Source organism: Macaca fascicularis, chromosome 15, assembly GCF_037993035.2.
Source record: "Macaca fascicularis isolate 582-1 chromosome 15, T2T-MFA8v1.1".
Classification (NCBI taxonomy): Eukaryota; Metazoa; Chordata; class Mammalia; order Primates; family Cercopithecidae; genus Macaca; species Macaca fascicularis.
In genome coordinates, this window is record NC_088389.1 from 122369154 (window position 1) to 122387499 (window position 18346).

An 18346-nucleotide genomic window follows, 5' to 3' on the forward strand; every position below is an offset into this window, starting at 1 on the left:
GTGGTAGGATGGCAGTGAGGAAAATAGGACCTGAGGTTAGGAGATTACTCATGTCTATCTTTGTACACTTTTTGAAGTTTCTATCATGTATTGAATTACCCAATCAAGAAAATTAATTAAAAAACCATTAATCTAAAGATCCCATGTTTGGAAACATCTAGCATGCTATTATGCAGGTGATTCAAAGGGAAAGGTGACTAGGATATTTTAACAATATATTTCACAGCTTTCAGAAAACTTGCCTTGAAGATTTGAAACTTTCACAGTTGGACTTGTCAATAAATCTCTCATTTGTCCAGATCAAGACTCAAGCGGGGCCAAGGTTACACAAGCCAATAAAATCCACTAGAAAGAGAGGCTTTTAAGAAACAATTCCTTTACCTCAGTAAGCAGTCACAGAAAGCCTTCATCAGATTACAACTGACAATGCCATAAAATGTGACTTTTCTAGTTTTCTAATACCTGCCAAGAAAATAATTCCCTACCAATTAAAAACCAAGCAAACAACCCCTGTTTGTATTAGACTGGAGGAACGTGGGAGGCTCTGATACGAGCTCATTTCTTCAAACTTGCCATCAAGAATGGAAGTCAGGATACTTGGTTTATATTATTATTATTATTATTATTTTTGAGATGGTCTCGCTCTGTCATCCAGGCTGAACTGCAATGGTATGAACACAGCTCATCACAGCCTCAACCTCCTGGGATCAAGGGATCCTCCTGCGTCAGCCACCCGTGTAGCTCGGACTACAGGTGCACACTAGTGCCCAGTTTATTTTTATTTTTTGTAAACACAGGGTCTCGCTACATTGCCCAGGCTAGTCTCAAATGCCTAGGCTCAAGCAATCCTCCCTTCTCGGCCTCCCAAAGTGTTAGGATTACAGGCGTGAGCCACTAAATCTGGCCAGTTTCTAATTTTAGGGTTAGAACTAAAGATTTTAAAGATCACTTTCAGCTGTAGGATTCCTGGACACTAATTCTCCTCATCTGTTTCCAAGACAAATAATGTAATCACCAAACTAGCTTAGGGATAATGTAAGGTGCTCCCTTACGTAAAAAAAATCACAAAAGTAAAAAACTTAACTGTTAAAGTAAAAAACTACAAAAAGATCCAGAAATGGAAATAAGAATAGAAGATGGAAGATATTTCCCTTGGTCTGCTTTCCCCACACTGTGACAATTTTTTATAAGCCAAAATGTTATTTCCAGCAAAAAATTCATCTGAACAATTTTATTATTTACTTATTTAGAGACAGAGTCTCCCTCTGTTGCCCAGGCTAGAGTGCACTGGCATGATCTCGGCTCACTGCAACCTCTGCCTCCCAGGTTGAAGCGATTCTCCCACCTCAGCCTCCCAAGTAGCTGGGACTACAGGTACCCACCACCATGCCCGGCTAATTTTTGTATTTTTAGTAGAGACGAGGTTTCACCATGTTAGCCAGGGGGGTTTTGAACTCCTGACCTCAGGTGATCCGCCCACCTAAGTCTTCCAAAGTGCTGGGATTACAGGCATGAGCCACCATGCCTGGCCTGAACAATTATTTAATAACATTTTCAGGAGCAAAGAATATACACTTAATAAAAACAACCATAAAATGCCAGAGTCTTTTTTGACGACTCCCAGGGAATTCACTGTATTTGAAATCATACACTCATCAAATATTTAGTTGGCCTGTTTCTGGCTTATCCATACACAAGGAAATCAATGATCCTTCATCTTCATTCTAGAAAGAAAAAAAACTACACTTTATCCCCCCTCCCTCCACCCCAGGCAATCTGCTCTCCACTTTCTTCCTAGAGCTGTTTCTCAGCCCCCTGCATGGCTAGTCAGGGCAGGGGTTCTGCTCTCATCAGTGGACTGTGGGCAGAAGTATGAGGCCATCTCCCCTGCAGAGAGAGTCCTGCTGCTCTGCCCTCGTTTCCCCACACTGCAATCCCCACACATGCACACGAGGATGAGCCCACCATGCCCGGCTAATTTTATTATTTTTTCTAGAGACAGGGTCTCCCTATATTGCCCATGCTGGTCTCAAATTCCTAGGCTCAAACAATCCTCCCACCTCAGCCTCTCCAAAGTGCTGGGATTACAGGTGTGAACCACCGTGCCTGGCCTAAAATCGAATCTTAACTATTGAAAGTAGTAGTCTGAAAGAGAACACAACAAAAACTTACCAAATGTGCCATAAAATCCTCTGGGTCCACAAGTCCCCACGCCATACTTCTTTAGAGATGCTAAAGCTGCTGCCTTTATTGAAGTAAAATAATTATACTTTAATAATTTATCTTGAAGAGTTCAAAACGAACATTTCCTATTTTTTAACCCATAGAGCTCCTTCCACCCTCCTCCACTTTTCTTCCTTTCTTAGAACTACGGCGACTCGAACAGAATATAAAGACAGATGTAAAGACTGAGGATATGACTTAAAACATGGAAAAGTTATACTAGCCTGATTCTCAAAACCTGGTTAACTTTTCTGCATTTGTGGGCCAAGTCTCTCCTGGAAAATGCCTGTTAGCCCACAATCCCAATAGGAGAGAGAGCAATTTCCTAGGCCCTTCTCCAGCTATTCTCCAGGTCTGGCCTGTTCAGTTCTGTGGTTGTTGCCCAACACTGAGCCACATAAGACACTCTTGCCCCTCTCTGTCTAGGTCCAGATCACAACGCTTGTCAGACAAAAAGTAATGGGAAAAACTTGCATAGCCCTTTCCGATACTCTTTTTTTTTTTTTGGAGACAGTGCAGTGGCACCATCTCGGCTCACTGCAACCTCCACCTCCTGGGTTCAAGAAATTCTCCCACCCCAGCCTCCCGAGTAGCTGGGACTACTACAGGCATGTGCCACCATGCCTGACTAATTTTTGCATTTTTTGGTAGAGATGGGGTTTCACCATGTTGGCCAGGCTGGTCTTAAACTCCTGACCTCAAGTGATCCACCGCGCCCAGCCTGCATTTGTCTTTTACGTCCAGTTTCTTAAATCAGTAATGTTATCTGTCCACTTCAGCATTATGTGCTACTCACCTTAACCCTAGGGTTATCCAACAATCCAAGAAAATTAAATGAGGCAAAATTTATACATTCTTTTCCATTCACCACAATTTTGTGGCTTGGAGGGCTAGGGAAGAGATCAAGAGAGGTACACGTCAATTACACATTCACGTTACATGTTATTACATTACCCTGGTGGCAGGCACAACAACAAAGCGTTGTCATCCTACCCTATTTGCATACTGGTCTTTGATTTCTTGTTTTTAACAAGTAGTATTAGAGCATGGTACATTAAAAATAAGATATTTTTCCATTATTTTTATTTTTAATAAACTACCTGTACTACTAAAATAAAAAAAGAAAAATAAGCTAGAATTCCAAGATGAATGAGTGGCAAATCTTAAATGCTTTGGTTTTAAAACTCGCTTAAGAAAGAAGCTGCCAAATAAAGTATCTCAGAAAAATCTGGAATAAGCCAAACAGAAAGAAAATATAAAATAAGATCAAAGGCAAGAAAAGGCAGAATGAGTTATGAATAGTTAAGTGGCTTAAAAAGAAATGGTATCTATAGGAAGTCACTAAAGAGTAAGTGGGATATGTTCCCAATGTCTAAAGTTAACGCTGGAATGCTGTTGAAGAGGAATCCCCATACTCCTGGGGAGTGGGGAGAATGTGGGTGGCAGCTACACTGGAGCCGGATATGAGCCCGGCTGGGACAGGAGAATGGGCTCCTGAGGATACTTCTGTTAAGCCCTCTGCAGATCTATATTCTAGCCATGAGCCATGCTTCAAAATCATGGGCTCAAATTATGGGTTGCAAACTGTTAAAGGGCTGTGAGACCAAGTTAGTTGGTCACAATCAGCCTATTTTAACCAGAGGAAACAGTAAAACAAAATAGAATGGAAAAGAAAACATCAGAACCATGGCACAGGGTGAGTGATGGGACTATGTATCTGTACTGGGCCATGTACTGGGTTGCTCGATAAAACGCACTGTAGCCAGAAAAGATGGAGAAACACTATTCTCATCGATACCTTTTAACAGCATTGGTCATCCTTGAGAAAACACAGATGCTGGGAAACCAGGAAAAGGAAAGAATGACAACGTGAAGTAAATTCATGAAAGCTAACTAACTCATAAAAAAGGCAAGAAGACTCAGTGAAAACAACAGGGGTTGTAGAGTCTGTCAGACAGGCCCCCTCTGTATTACGACTACTGATGACTTCAGAAGCTTAGGGACATCACTGACCTCTGGGATTCTCAGTTTCTTCATCATTAAAGTAGGCGGAGAGCCTACCTCCCAGGGAAACTGCTATTATGGAAGTGCCTGGCTCATAAGAGGTACTCTCCAAATATTTTCTTCCTTCTTCCCTAAGGCTTCAAGGGCTTCTCTTTCAAATCCAGTGCCACTCACTTCCTCAACTGTGATTCTGATTTTATCATGTTATTTAGGTTCCTACTTCTCAGGGTTTCCTTAAGTTTCTTAAGTCCTCCCTGATTCCACAGTCAGAAATTGGCAGTCACAAAAAGATTTTAAAAAACAAACAAACAAACAGCTAGGTAGACCACCTCTGTACCAAAGGTGCTGCAAACACTGAGACCATTCTACAAAAACTGTAATACACAGAAAACAAATGATTAAGAACAAGTACATCCAAAACCCCTCACCACGGCTCAAAAGCTATCAGGAGGCAGCATGATGTGATGCAGGGATGCTATTGCTGTCCAGCACTTGGAGTAGGGAAGGAACAAAGTTTCCAGTGAGAAATGGAAGTCTCAGACCTGTGCCCCATGCAGGCTAGCAGGAACAGGTCATAACGGGCACCTGATACAGGAATCCTGGAACCTAAAATCTTACAGGGTACGCTGCAGAATCAGGTAAAACCAACCAGAAAGACATCTCCACAATCAAGACCCGAGAGGACTCAAGAGAGAAAACAACTTTCCCAATCAAAAACCACAAACCCACCATGAGTGACAGTCAACACACAAGACATGCAGAAGGGCTGCCACCCAAGAACACGAGATGCTGGACATAGAAAGTGCTGAGGACCAAGAGCATAAATATAAGGAAAGATTAAAAAGCTACTAAGAAAACGACAGGCTGGGTTGGGCGCAGTGGCTCACGCCTGTAATCCCAGCACTTTGGGAGGCCGAGGCGGGCAGATTACCTGAGGTCAGAAGTTCAAGACCAGCCTGACCAACATGGTGAAACCCCATCTCCACTAATAATACAAAAAAATTAGCTAGGCATGGTGGCACACGCCCGTAATGCCAGCTACTCAGAAGGCTAAAGCAGGAGAATCGCTTGAACCCAGGAGGCGGAGGTTGCAGTGAGGCGAGACTGTGCCACTGCACTCCAGCCTGGGCAACAAGAATGAAATTCCATCTGAAAAAAAAAAAAAAAAAAAAAAAAAAACGAAAAAGGACAGGTTAACTTGCTAAATAGTCAAATATAACTTCCGGAAATAAAATCTAAGAGTCAATAAAATTAGAAATCCAAAAGACAGATTAAATACCCCATCAGACACAGCAGAAAAATGAAAGACAGAGCTGAGATTACCAAGAGATGCAAAAATATGAAAGAGTACATACTGAACATGCAGGATATGAAGGTTAAAAGTACACTGAACATTAGTTCTACTGGGAAAAACTGGAGGAAAAAAGTGAGAGACAATGTTTGAACAGATAACAGCTAAAAACGTCCCAGAATTCACGGGACACAGATCCACAGACTGAAGTAGAAAAATGAATCCCAAGTAGGATAAATATGAATAAATTACAACAAGACACATGACAGTGAAACTGTAGAATTTTACAGAGAAAAAGAACTGTGAAAGCCACTAGAAAAAACAGAAGATGAACAACAATTAGACTGACACAGTCTTTTCAGAGGCCAGGCCATGATAAAGAAATCCTCCAAGGGCCGCAGGGCAAATAATGATCCACTTAGAACTTATTATCCACTAACTGTCATCCAAGGAGGTAAAATAAAAACATTTCTCATTAAGAGACACAGATTACCTTCTCTGAATCTCCACATAACAATCTAATAGAGAATATATTTTAGAAAAAGGAATTTTAAGCCCGAAGAAGTTGCACAGATAAAGAAATAAATACCTAAAGATTGGCAATAAGAAACTGGTAAATAGGTAAAGAAGGTGATTCTCCTATAATAATCCTGGAGGATGTAAAATAAGTGGAAGTCAAATATCAGACCAGGACATCAAGAAAGGGGGAGTGGGGATGGGGAACAACTGAAGTAGGAGTCTAGTAAGTCCCTGTACTGCTCAGTAAGGAGAGAGGAAGATTAATTAACATTTGGGGCAAGGTGGCTCATGCCTGCAAACCCGGCACTTTGGGAGGCCAAAGTGGGAGGGGGATCATTTGAGGTCCGCAGTCCGAGACCAGTCTGGCCAACATGGTGAAACCCTGTCTCTACTAAAAATACAAACAATATTAGCTGGGCGTGGTGGTGCATGCATGTAATCCCAGCTACTCCAGAGGCGCAGGCAGGAGAATCCCCTGAATCCAGGAGAGAGACGCTGCAGTGAGCCGAGACGGTGCCACTGCATTCCAGCCTGGGCAACAGAGTGAGACTCTGTCTCAAAAAACAAAAAAAACTGGACAGGAATTGCTTATGTGAAGCATGAGGAGAAGAAAAGAATAAAGGAAGTCTAATCAAGAAAACCTGATCAAGCAGACTAAAGGCAAGGGGAAAAAAAAAAAAAAAGAAATGAAATAATTAAGGCCACTGCCCTGGAACAAAAGACCACATCTGTCAGCTGCTCCTGCAACTAGGTGTGGCCAGCGTTGAGGTCACCAAGCTGACAGGGCCAGAAGGAGCCTCTTTTCTGCCCGTCTGCCCGCCATCTTCCCTTAAGGTGACCACGAATGGAAGACACACACCTCAAGGGCAGAGCAGCAGGATGGTAGCCTGGGTCCCTGATCATCTGTGGCGCTAGCTACCTCGCTCCACACTTGTGAGGGCAAATAAACTTGTACTTTGCCGGAGCCACCTAAGTTTGGGTTTCCTATTATATGCAGTTGTACCCACTGCTAATTAGTTACAACTTCAACCCAGAATGATCTCTAACAATGCTACCTTTAGGTGTTTTGAAGAAATCAGTTTTGTTTTTTTTTTTTAAAGGGAGAGAAAATAATTTGACACAAATACTGTACTTATTTCCCACACATAATACATATTCCTGGGAGAGGGACTTCACAGTGAAACACTATACAACCAAGGAAGCAAGGCTTTTTAAAGACCACAACAAAAAGCAACCCTGAAAGGGGTCAAGCGTAGAATCACAAATACCGAATGAGCGTTGGGTAACCTTTTGAGGGACAGCAGCATACACAGATTCAAAAAGTTACGCATCCAGGTATTCAGACAGAAGTGAAAATGACAGACTTTAAACATACATTTTTCAATGCTTCTAATGGTATCCCAGATGCCTAGGAAGACTTAGGATAAAACTGCTGCATGGGGCAAAGGAAGCAGCAGTATTTTTGAATATATTATTTGCACAATGACATTTTAAATATATACGTGCAATTAAATTAATAAATCAAATAACATTATTTTTGGCTATTTCCTCTTTAAGTTTACATATCAAATGGGCCAACAAACTGTTTTAAACGTCATTGGGAAAATTGTGAATCACCTCATATTTCAGCAGAAATAGTGTTTCCTACACAAATGAGTAATCAAAATAAATGTAAACAGATTAAACTCCTCAGTTAAAAAATGATACTAGGATTAAAATCCAATTATGTACAAAAGAACTACACACAATGACACAGTAAAACTGAAAATGGAGTCCTATTAATCACATAATAACTAAATGAAAGGTGGTGTAGCTACACTGCTATCAGACAAATGGACTCTAAGGTAAAACGTAAGTTTTGTTAGAGATAAGGGACATTAAAAAAGATGTAGAAATGCTGAGCCCACATACATCTAATAACATACCTTCGAACTAAACAAGTTAAAAACAAAACAGAGACAGAGAATGAATCCACATGGGGGGTAATACTGATCTTCACTGTCTCTTTCTTTCTCATTCACTTACATACCAGACAGAAAATGGCTAAGACTGTCAACTATTTGAATAATAACTAAAATGCTTGATGTAATAGACACAAGACACCTTGAATAAAAGGAATACATAATATAAATTTTTGTGATAAAGCCGTGGAACATTTGCAAAATTTACAATGAAGACATAAAGCAAGTCTCAACAAGAGCAGCAGAATCATTCAGGAAAGCTGTCATCCAGAACATGTTTTTTAATCACATAGCAATAAATTATAAATTACTGAAAAGACAAAAACTCAAGGAAAACATTATGCTTTAGTCAAAGAAAAAAAAAACCACAAAAAAAATTAGAAAATATTTAGGTCTGGGCCGGGCATGGTGGCTCACGCCTGTAATCCCAGCACTTTGGAAGGCCGAGGCAGGCAGATCACCTGAGGTCAGAAGTTCTAGACCAGCCTGACCAACACAGAGAAACCCTATCTCTACTAAAATACCAAAGAATTAGCCAGGCATGGTGGCGCATCCCTACAATCCCAGCTACTCGGGAGGCTGAGGCAGAAGAATCACTTGAACCTGGGAGGCGGAGGTTGCGGTGAGCCGAGATCGCGCCATTGCACTCCAGCCTGGGCAACAAGAGTGAAACTCCATCTCAAAAATATAAATAAATAAATAAAATATTTAGGTCTGAATAACACACATTAAAATACAGCCTACAGGCTGGGTGCAGTGACTCAGGCCTGTAATACCAGCACTTTGGGAGGCTAAGGTATGTGGATCACCTGAGGTCAGGAGATTGAGACCATCCTGGCCAACACGGTGAAACCTCATCTCTATTTAAAAAAAAAAAAAAAATTAGCTGGGCGTGCTGGCGGGCGCCTGTAGTTCCAGCTACTGGGGAAGTTGAGGCAGGAGAATGGCTTGAACCCGGGAGGCGGAGGTTGCAGTGAGTCGAGATCGCACCACTGCACTCCAGCCTGGGTGACAGAGCGAGACTCCATTCCCCCCGCCCCCCCAAAAAAGTATAGCCTACAGCGGAATAGTACTTAGAAAGGAATTTATAGGCTTAAACACAGAAAAGTTCATTATCCCTCATACACAATTTTGAAAGTTTGCAGCAAGTTCATTAAGTAGCAAAACCTGTCCTAAACATACATGAAACTCTTTACTGATTTTATTTATTCAATGGAATGAAACTATTCTGGGGGTGCTGCCCTAGACTACATGAGAGTGGTTCTGTAATAAGGAATATGTACTTTATTATCTTTCAAAACCTTTTTTTAAGCCTGAATTCTGAATTACACTCAGGGTCTTTTGTAAAGAGAATGTGAATCAGTACTAGAAAAGATCAAAAATGTAAATTAAGTGTTCAGCTAAGTTAGAAAAAGAACAGAGTATATCTAAGAGATATATGAATAGAAGTTAAATAACAAGAATTTCAGAAAATACAACATAATAAAGAAAAGTCATGCAATGATCTTAGATGCAGAAGTGACATTTGATGAAGTTTAATATCTATTTATAAAACTTAGAAAACTAGGATCGGGGGGAATGGTCTCGAACTGATTAGACTATAATACCTAAAATCTACAGATATTAACTGGGAAACAAGAGAGGCTTACTTTTACGAACATGAACAAAACAGATGCTTGGTATCTTTTCACTATTCAGCATATTACTAAAGACCATACCAGTAAAACTGTAAGTCCAAAAATGTGAATAAACAAGTGTGCCCACACACACACGTCTGAGAAGAGTCACATCGTTATCAGCAGGTGATATGATCACCTTACATAAAAAACTCAATGAAATCAACAAACCATTGGAATTAATAGTAATAAAGGCAACAAAATATAAAGTATTTACAGTATCAAGAAAAATATAAAGACAGTAATAAATGATAAGATATAATGGCTCAACATTTTAAAGATATTATATTTTGCCAAAATAAACTACAAACTCAATGCAATCACAATTAAAATTCCACCAGAATGTCTAACAGAACTCTATAAACTTCAATAATTACACAGAAGGATACAAGTTCAGGAATGACTAACTGAATTTAGAAACAGGGAGGTGCTTTCCCGGAAGGAAGCAAATATTACAGACCCCTGTTAACAACAGGTTTGGTACTGCAGCAGGTAGGCAGAGACCAATGAAAGAATCTAGAACTCAAGAGAGCTGTGTACATATGAATACCTGGAAAATGACAGCAGTTACCCCACAAACCACTAGGTTTCATACAAATTTTTCTCTATGGATAAAGTTGAACAGCCTGGTACAAAGTGAATTCCAGATATATTAAAAACCTAAAAGGTATTTTAGAAAAGATAACAAAAAGTGGAAGAATGTCTTTGGGACCTCAGGATAGGAGGGTAGGATATGATTTCTTAACCAAGTCTCCAAGAACACAAACCAAGCCAAGATGGATGCATTTGACTAAGTCAAAATTAAGAAATTTGGTTCAGCGAAAGATACCGAAGATAAAGTTAACAGACGGATGATAGAAGAGGTTTATTGTATTTCACTGAATCTAAGATGTCATCAATTGCATTTTATCCATCACTAAGGAAGAGAAAGTGTCAATTAAAATACATTGATATTTTCTTGTCATGTACAGCTTTTTAGTTTATGCTTAATGAAAAGGTCTATTATACATTCTTAGATACAGATTTTTGTTACACTACATTTGTACTTATGAAAAGGAAAATAGAAGCAAGATAAATCAGTCGAGATATTCCTAAAACCTCTTTAGCTGAGTTCTGTCCCTCTCCTCTAAGTCACTGATACCACAAGTTTTCATACCATGATCTCCTTCTTGCTCTTGGCAGTATCTTGGCATTTTTTACCAGCATGCTCCACTATCATTTCTGAGATTATCTGACATGTTAACTGTCACCCATTCTCAAGTTCTGATGCTGCAACTTTCCTATTGAATCAACCTCACAGTTTTATCATCCTTCCAATTAAATCACGTTTCTAGAAAGTGAGCTGATACTACCCAAAGGCAACAGGAAGTCTGACAAAGAGATCTTCAAAGCCTTTCGTCATCCTAGCCTCTGTGAGCCTCTGCTCTGCAGATCTGGCCATTTCTCCGGCCATCAGCTGACCAGCAGGGCACGCACCTCAGCTGGAGTGCTGACAGTAAGCTCACCACCACCAAGTTCACCGGTATATAGGCAATGAGAACCATGCCACAAACTCCCTTCCTGGCTGACAATGACTCACCAGTGACTCTCAGCAGCTTTAAGATTCATCCCCACTTCAGGGATCTTAAACTAGGGAAAAAACAGTATGTGTCTTAGAATCAATGTAATACAGTACTAAATCAAAAACTGACTAAGGATTCAAATCTACAAGGTATACAGAACTTTTGCTAATCAAAAGACAGACTGGGAATCCAGTGGAAAAATAGGTAAAAGATATGAAGACACATTCAAAGAAGCAGAAAACTCCAACAGCTAAAAAGTAGATGAAATGATGCTCAAAGGCTCAAATAGCAAAAGAAATCCAAAGCAAACAGTATTGCTAAACAGAGATGTAGGGAAAACTTGAATTCCTGTATACTATCTCAGGGGACCACAGACGACACAGGAAGGTCCTAAGGGAAAATCAGGCAGGCATGTATCAGTATCCTATTCCTGGCTCTATACCCCCAGAGAAATTCAAGGGAATATTAGGTTCATGGGGGAATATTAATCAGAGGATTCTTTGCAGCAGTGGGAAATGGGGGCGGTTTAGGTGTCTATCATGAGGAAAATGGAGAAGTGAAATTTGGTGGCTGTACACAACAGAAGAATATGTGACAGTCAAAAGAAATGAACAGGCCGGGCGCGGTGGCTCAAGCCTGTAATCCCAGCACTTTGGGAGGCTGAGACGGGCGGATCACAAGGTCAGGAGATCGAGACCATCCTGGCTAACCCGGTGAAACCCCGTCTCTACTAAAAAAATACAAAAAACTAGCCGGGCGAGGTGGTGGGTGCCTGTAGTCCCAGCTACTCGGGAGGCTGAGGCAGGAGAATGGCCTGAACCCAGGAGGCGGAGCTTGCGGTGAGCTGCGATCCGGCCACTGCACTCCAGCCTGGGCCACAGAACGAGACTCCGCCTCAAAAAAAAAAAAAAAAAAAAAAAAGAAATGAACAAGAAATACATGCAGCAACCCCACCTCTCTTTACTGACCCTGCTTTGATATTTCTTCATCCCATTTAATATTAGCTAACATTAAAAACCACCTCACCCCTTGATCTCCTCTGAAAGCACACTCGGAAAGCAAATGCAAAATGCATACAAAGTTTAAAGGTCTAAACCTACCCAGACCAGAACAAGGAGAAGAGCTGACAAAATGTTGGAAACCGGAAAGCAAATGGACAAGTTATATTTGATAAGTCAAAGAGATCAAAGAGAAAGACAAGCCTGGGCCAGCAGTGAAAAGCCAAGCAGCAATGCCTGAAACATGCTCCCAAACTGGGGTACCAGCTTCCTCTAAACATGGGAAAATGGGAAAGGCTGACAACAGGAGGACTGGCTGGGTGCCTAGACAACAGGCAGTCACTCCCCTCCACCTTGAAGAAATGCTCTCTGGAAAGGCTGTGTATAAACTGGAAGTCCTTAAGAGAAAGAACAAGTGAAGGCAGGGGTGCCACTCTGAAGACAAAAATTAGTGTAAGTTACATAATGAATGGTAAGACCCTGGGCCTCTTGCCTTCAACTCAGCTCCCAAATGGTGGAAAGCAGCTTTTTACCTGCAAAGTAACAGATTAGAGGACTCCTCTCCTGGGAAACACAAAGCCAAGAGAATAAAAACTACAAATACTAAGTTTGGGGGTCCCCTCAAATAAACGAGCAGGTCCCTGTCTGATTATCCTAGTGCAAGCCCCTCAGTCAAAAAGCCCACCCCATCCTCACCCCTCTAAAACACAAACGGTAACTATATGTGGTGATTGATATGTTAATTAATTTGATTGTGATCACTATTTCACAATGTGTGTGTGTGTGTGTGTGTGTTTGTGTGTGTATACATAAAAATATAAAATCATTATACACCTTGAATATATACAATTTTTATTTGGCAATTATGCCTCAGTAAAACTGAAGAAAATTAACAGGGCTCTCAATGACCGTTTTAGTGTGTCATTCTTGAAAATAGATAGACCATCCTTAGATTTATGGTCAACTGATTTTCAACAAGACAACTCAGAAGGGAAATAGTCTTTTCAACAAATGGTGCTAGGACAACTTGACATCCACCTGCAAAAAAGATAAAGATAGGCCTCTACCTCACACCATATACAAAAATTAACTTGAATTACACACTAAATTGTTAAGGGCAAAAACTATAAACGGTTAGAAGACAGCAAAGAGTAAATCTTCATAACCTTAGATTAAGCCAAAGTTTTTACAGATGACAAAAAAACACAAGCAACAAAAGGAAAAATAGGTTAGACTTCATTAAAATAAACTTTTGAATTTCAAAGATCACTATCAAAGAAGTAAAATAAAATCCCACAGAATGAAAAAAAAATCTGCAAATCATATATCTGACAAGGGACAAGAATTCAAAATATATAAAGAACTTTTACAGTTTTAATGACAGAAAGAACCCCCAACTGAAAACATTCAAGTGATTAAAGTAGACTTTTCTCCAAAGAAAACATACAAATGGCCAATAAGCCGATGAAAAGATGCTCAACATCATTAGTTATCTGGGAAATGCAAATTAAAACCACAAGATCCCACTTCCCACCTACTAGGATGGCTACAATAAAATAGAAAATAATAAGCATTGCTGAGGATGTGAAGATACTATAAACCTCATATGTAGCTAGTGGGAATACAAAATGATGCAACCACTTTGGAAAACAGTTTGGGGATTCCTCAAAATGTTAAACACAGAGTTATCATTATGACCCAGCAATCCTACTCCTAGATACATATCTAAGAAAAATTAAAACATTATGCCCACGCAAAAATGTGTACACATTATTTCATAGCAGTTTTATTCATACATATTTTATTTTTTCATATACTCTTACGAGGGAAAAAACCCAATTGTGCTTCAACTGATTAATGTATAAACAAAATGTGTATATTCATAAACTGAAATATTATTCCATGATAAAATGAAGTATGGATACATGCTACAATGTGGATGAGTCCTGAAAACATTACGCTAAATGAAAGAACCCAGAAACTAAGGCTAAGTATTGTTTATTCCTTTTAATGTGAAATGTCCTGAATAGGCAAGTCCATAAAGAAAGTAGATAAATGGTTGCTAAGGCCTGCGCAGAGGAAGGAGTGGGAAGTGACTGCTAATGGCTTTGGGATTTCTTTTGGGGTGATAAAAATGTTCCAGAATTAGATGGTGGTGATAGTTGTATAACTCTGGGAATATGCTAAAAACCACTTAATTATACACTTCAAAATGATGGATTTTACGCTACATAGATTATGTATCAATATGGCTGCTGTTTAAAGTCAAAAAATCTTACACTTCAAAATGGTAAATTTTATGGTATATAGATTATATATCAATAAGGCTGCTGTTTAAAGAAAAAAACTTAAGTAAATTCACTTACTCTTGTGTCAACTCAGTACTGAATATAAATAGGTATTGCATAAGTTGAAGAAAAGTAACACTCAACGTATGACTATCAACAAAACATCCTTCTATTTTCTTGTAGTTTTCTGCAAACAATTTACATAATGTTCTTGATGACAATAAAAATATTGTGCATATTGGAAAAAAAGAAGGGATGTTAACAATCACCAGATATTGAGGAAGTGTCTAACAGATCAATAAAAACTGATAAAACAATCAGTACAGTGCAAAAGGGTAAAAATAAAAAATTTTAAGATGTGTAGGTTTCAAAAAAGAAATTCACCTCCCATGACCCTTCTCCGAAATCCATCTATAATCTACTGTAAACCAAGAGATAGGAAATAGCCAATGCAGAACAGAGAAATGAAATTCTCAAGCTAATGGTGATTGGACACACCAGGGCCACCCTGTGTAGCGGCTGCAAATAACCAGTCAGGAATGGAGCAGGATAGAGAAAGAACAAAGAAAGTGAATCCAGCAGATAACTAACGTGTGAACATTCCGAATGGAGTTTTATGCTTCTAGAGGAAAACAACATTAAATTAAAGACCAGTATAGAACCAATCAAGTGACCAAACAAAAATGATTACCTCTGGGGAAAACGAAAGTATCCGATAAAGAAAATACAGTCTCATAACATTGGCCTAACTAATGAGTAATACTAATGAAGTCATAAAAATATAACCACTAAATTATTTAAGGACACATTATGCTATATCTGAACTCTGCCAGAAGAAAGAGCAGCGCAAGGCCGCTGCATGAGCTGGGGTCCTAGAAGGGGCACCCAAGTGTTGGCACCACAGCCCAAGGTCTGCACCAGGCTGCTGCACTTGCTGGAGGAAGAGTACCCTCCCCTAATCCACACAAAGGCACGACAGGAGCTAGTCCAGGCCTGGGGACAGTGAGTGTAGATGTGTTTTCCGAGAGCCAGTCTCAATCACCTACAATTAATGGATATACAGTCATGTGCCACATAACGACATCTCAATTGACAAAATGGACCACATATACAACAGTAGTCCTATAAGATTATAATACTGTATTTTTACTGTACTTTTTTTTGGGGGGGGGGACAGGGTCTGGCTGTGTTGCCTAGGATGGAGCACAGTGGCGCAATCTTGTCTCACTGCAACCTCCACCTCCCGGGCTCAAGCCATCCTCCCACCTCATCCTCCCAAGTAGCTGGGACTACAGGCCTATACCACCACACCCAGCTAATTTTTTGGATTCTTTGGTAGAGAAGGGGTTTTGTCATGTTGCCCAGGCTGGTCTCAAATTCCTGGGCTCAAGTGACCTGCCCACCTTAGCCTCCCAAAGTGCTGATATCACAGGCATAAGCCACCATGCCTGGCCCTACTGTACCTTCTCTATGCTTAAATATATTTAGATACACAAATACAAGTTTGCTACAACTGCCTAGAGCATTCAGTAGAGTAACATGCTGTATAGTTTGTAACTTAGGAGTAACAGGCTATACCACATAGCCTAGGTGTACCAGGTTATAGGTACACACTACACATCTAGGTCTGTGTAAGTTTACTCGATGATGTTTGCATGACAATGGAATTGCCTAACACATTTCTCAGAACGTATCTACGTCATTAAGTGATGCATGATTGTAAGGAAACCTGGGGGAAAAAAATCAAGAAGAAAATAAAGAACAACATAAGCAAGTTTCTTTAAAAAAAAAAAAAGGTAGGCCAGGTATGGTGGCTCACGCCTGTAATCCCAGCACTTTGGGAGGCCGACGCGGGCAGATTACCAGAGGTCAGGAGTTTGAGACCAACCTGACCAACACAGAGAAACCCCATCTCTAGCAGCCTAGTTTAGGGAGCTGCTTGATGTCCACAGGGCTATACTGCCCCAGAGAAGGAGCGCACATACAGCACCATCTAGAAAACCAAGCCATAGCTGTGTATATCTGCTCCATGAACTAGTGGTCACTGCCTCCTCTGAAATGACAGAGGCTACCCTGTCATTACAACAGCGTTCTCCAGGAAAGCAGCTACTGCTCTCTCTATCCTAGAAACAAACTCTCAAAGAGGTCTGCCTTCCACATCCTAGTGACTGCGACACTCTAACTGTGGGCTGATTTCTCATGCCATTGGTGTGCTCACCAACTGGGCCTGTTGCTTCCAGAGGATCCCCATCTCAAGCCTGCAGACCAGCCCCAGTAATCCACAGCCAGGCGAGTGTTTCCAGGAGAGTCCCATCTCAAACTGGTGAACCAACCCTTATGACTCAGTAACACACTCACTAGCTAGGCATGCAGCTTCCTGAGACTGCCGCCTTCCTCCACAACCCCCAGTCCTGAGCAGAAAAACAAACTGCACATGCTCCTGCAGCCTAGGTCACCAAGGCACTCAGAGGTATCGCCAAAATGGATAATAGCAAAAGAAAAAAAAAAGGCAAGAGAAAAGCACAGATACTACATTATTCTGTCCTCCCGGAACTAAAGCAGATGCAGCCCATCCAACTGTCACCCTAAGACACTTCTCCAGGTGAAAGTCTTTCTCTACATAAACTACTCTATACAACTGGAAAAGGTGACCATGTCAACAGTATCATAAATATAAACATAGGAGATAAGAAACATGAAAATGCAATGAAACTCGACACCACCAAAGGTGCATAATGTTTCACAAAGTTACCCTAAATAAATGGCAATTTTCAAACTGCCTTAAAAGGAATTTCAAATATTGATCTTAAGAAAATTCAATGAGATACAAGAGAATACAGATAGAAAACCTAACAAATAATTTAAAAAAGCCATAACCTGAATGAGAAATTCAACAAAGACATAGATATCATTAAAGAAAACAAACCAACAGAAACCTTAGGAATGAAGAACTGAACGAGTGAAATAAAAAGCACAACTGAGCTTCAACGGCACACTAGGTCAAACAAAAGAAAGAATTTCTGAACTTGCAGACAGGACTTTTGAAATAACCCAGCCTGAGGGAAAAAAGGAGAAAAAAAGAGGAAAAAGAATCAAAGAAAGCCTATGAGACTTGTGCCATGACATTACGATAACAGATTTTGGAAATATAGAAGAGAAACAGAGAGAAGAGACAGACAAAGACACAGAAAACTTATTTAACAAAATAATAGCTGAAAATCTCCCAATTCTTGGGAGACATATGGACACCCAGTTCCATGAAGCTTAAAGGGTCTAATACATATTCAACCCAAAAAGGCCTTGTCTAAGGTACATTATAATCAATTTGTCAAAAGTCAAACACAAAGAAAAAATTCTAAAATTAGCAAGAGAGAAGCATCAAATCCCAAGTAAGCAAGTCTCCTTTAGACTATCAGGAGTTTTCACAGCAGAAACCTTGAAGGCTAGGAGACATTAGGATGATATATTCAAACAAAGTGCTAATGAGAAATCTGTCAGCAAAGAGTACTGTACTTAGCACAGCTACCCATCAGAAATTAAAGAAATAAAGTCTTTACCAGACAAGCAAATGCTTATGGAATTCATCACCATAAGACCAGCCTGACAAGAAATGCTTAAGGGAGTGCTTCAATCACAAGTGAAAGAACAATAACTACTAATGCAAAAACACAGGACATTACCAACCTGTTAAAAATAAATTAACATTCAAATTGAGAATTCTACATTACTGAAATGATGCTTTAGAATCTTTCAAATCACCCTTGAGAAAGGTGAACATCAAAATAGTCAAAGATATTTATATCCACAATGAGTTCTTAACAAAT

General features: G+C 40.0%; 1 protein-coding gene across 6 annotated transcripts in view; it reads right to left on the reverse strand.

The window, feature by feature from the left end:
* SPTLC1 (serine palmitoyltransferase long chain base subunit 1) overlaps positions 1–18346 on the reverse strand; it is a 76766-nt gene that overhangs the window by 46247 nt on the left and 12173 nt on the right. For all 6 annotated transcript variants that reach the window (XM_065530810.2, XM_065530809.2, XM_065530808.2 and 3 more), the window contains exons 4-5: positions 3020–3113; positions 2173–2245 (exon numbers count right to left, since the gene is read on the reverse strand). In XM_065530810.2, the coding sequence (XP_065386882.1) occupies positions 2173–2245; positions 3020–3113 (167 nt within the window). The remainder of the gene's footprint in view (positions 1–2172; positions 2246–3019; positions 3114–18346) is intronic.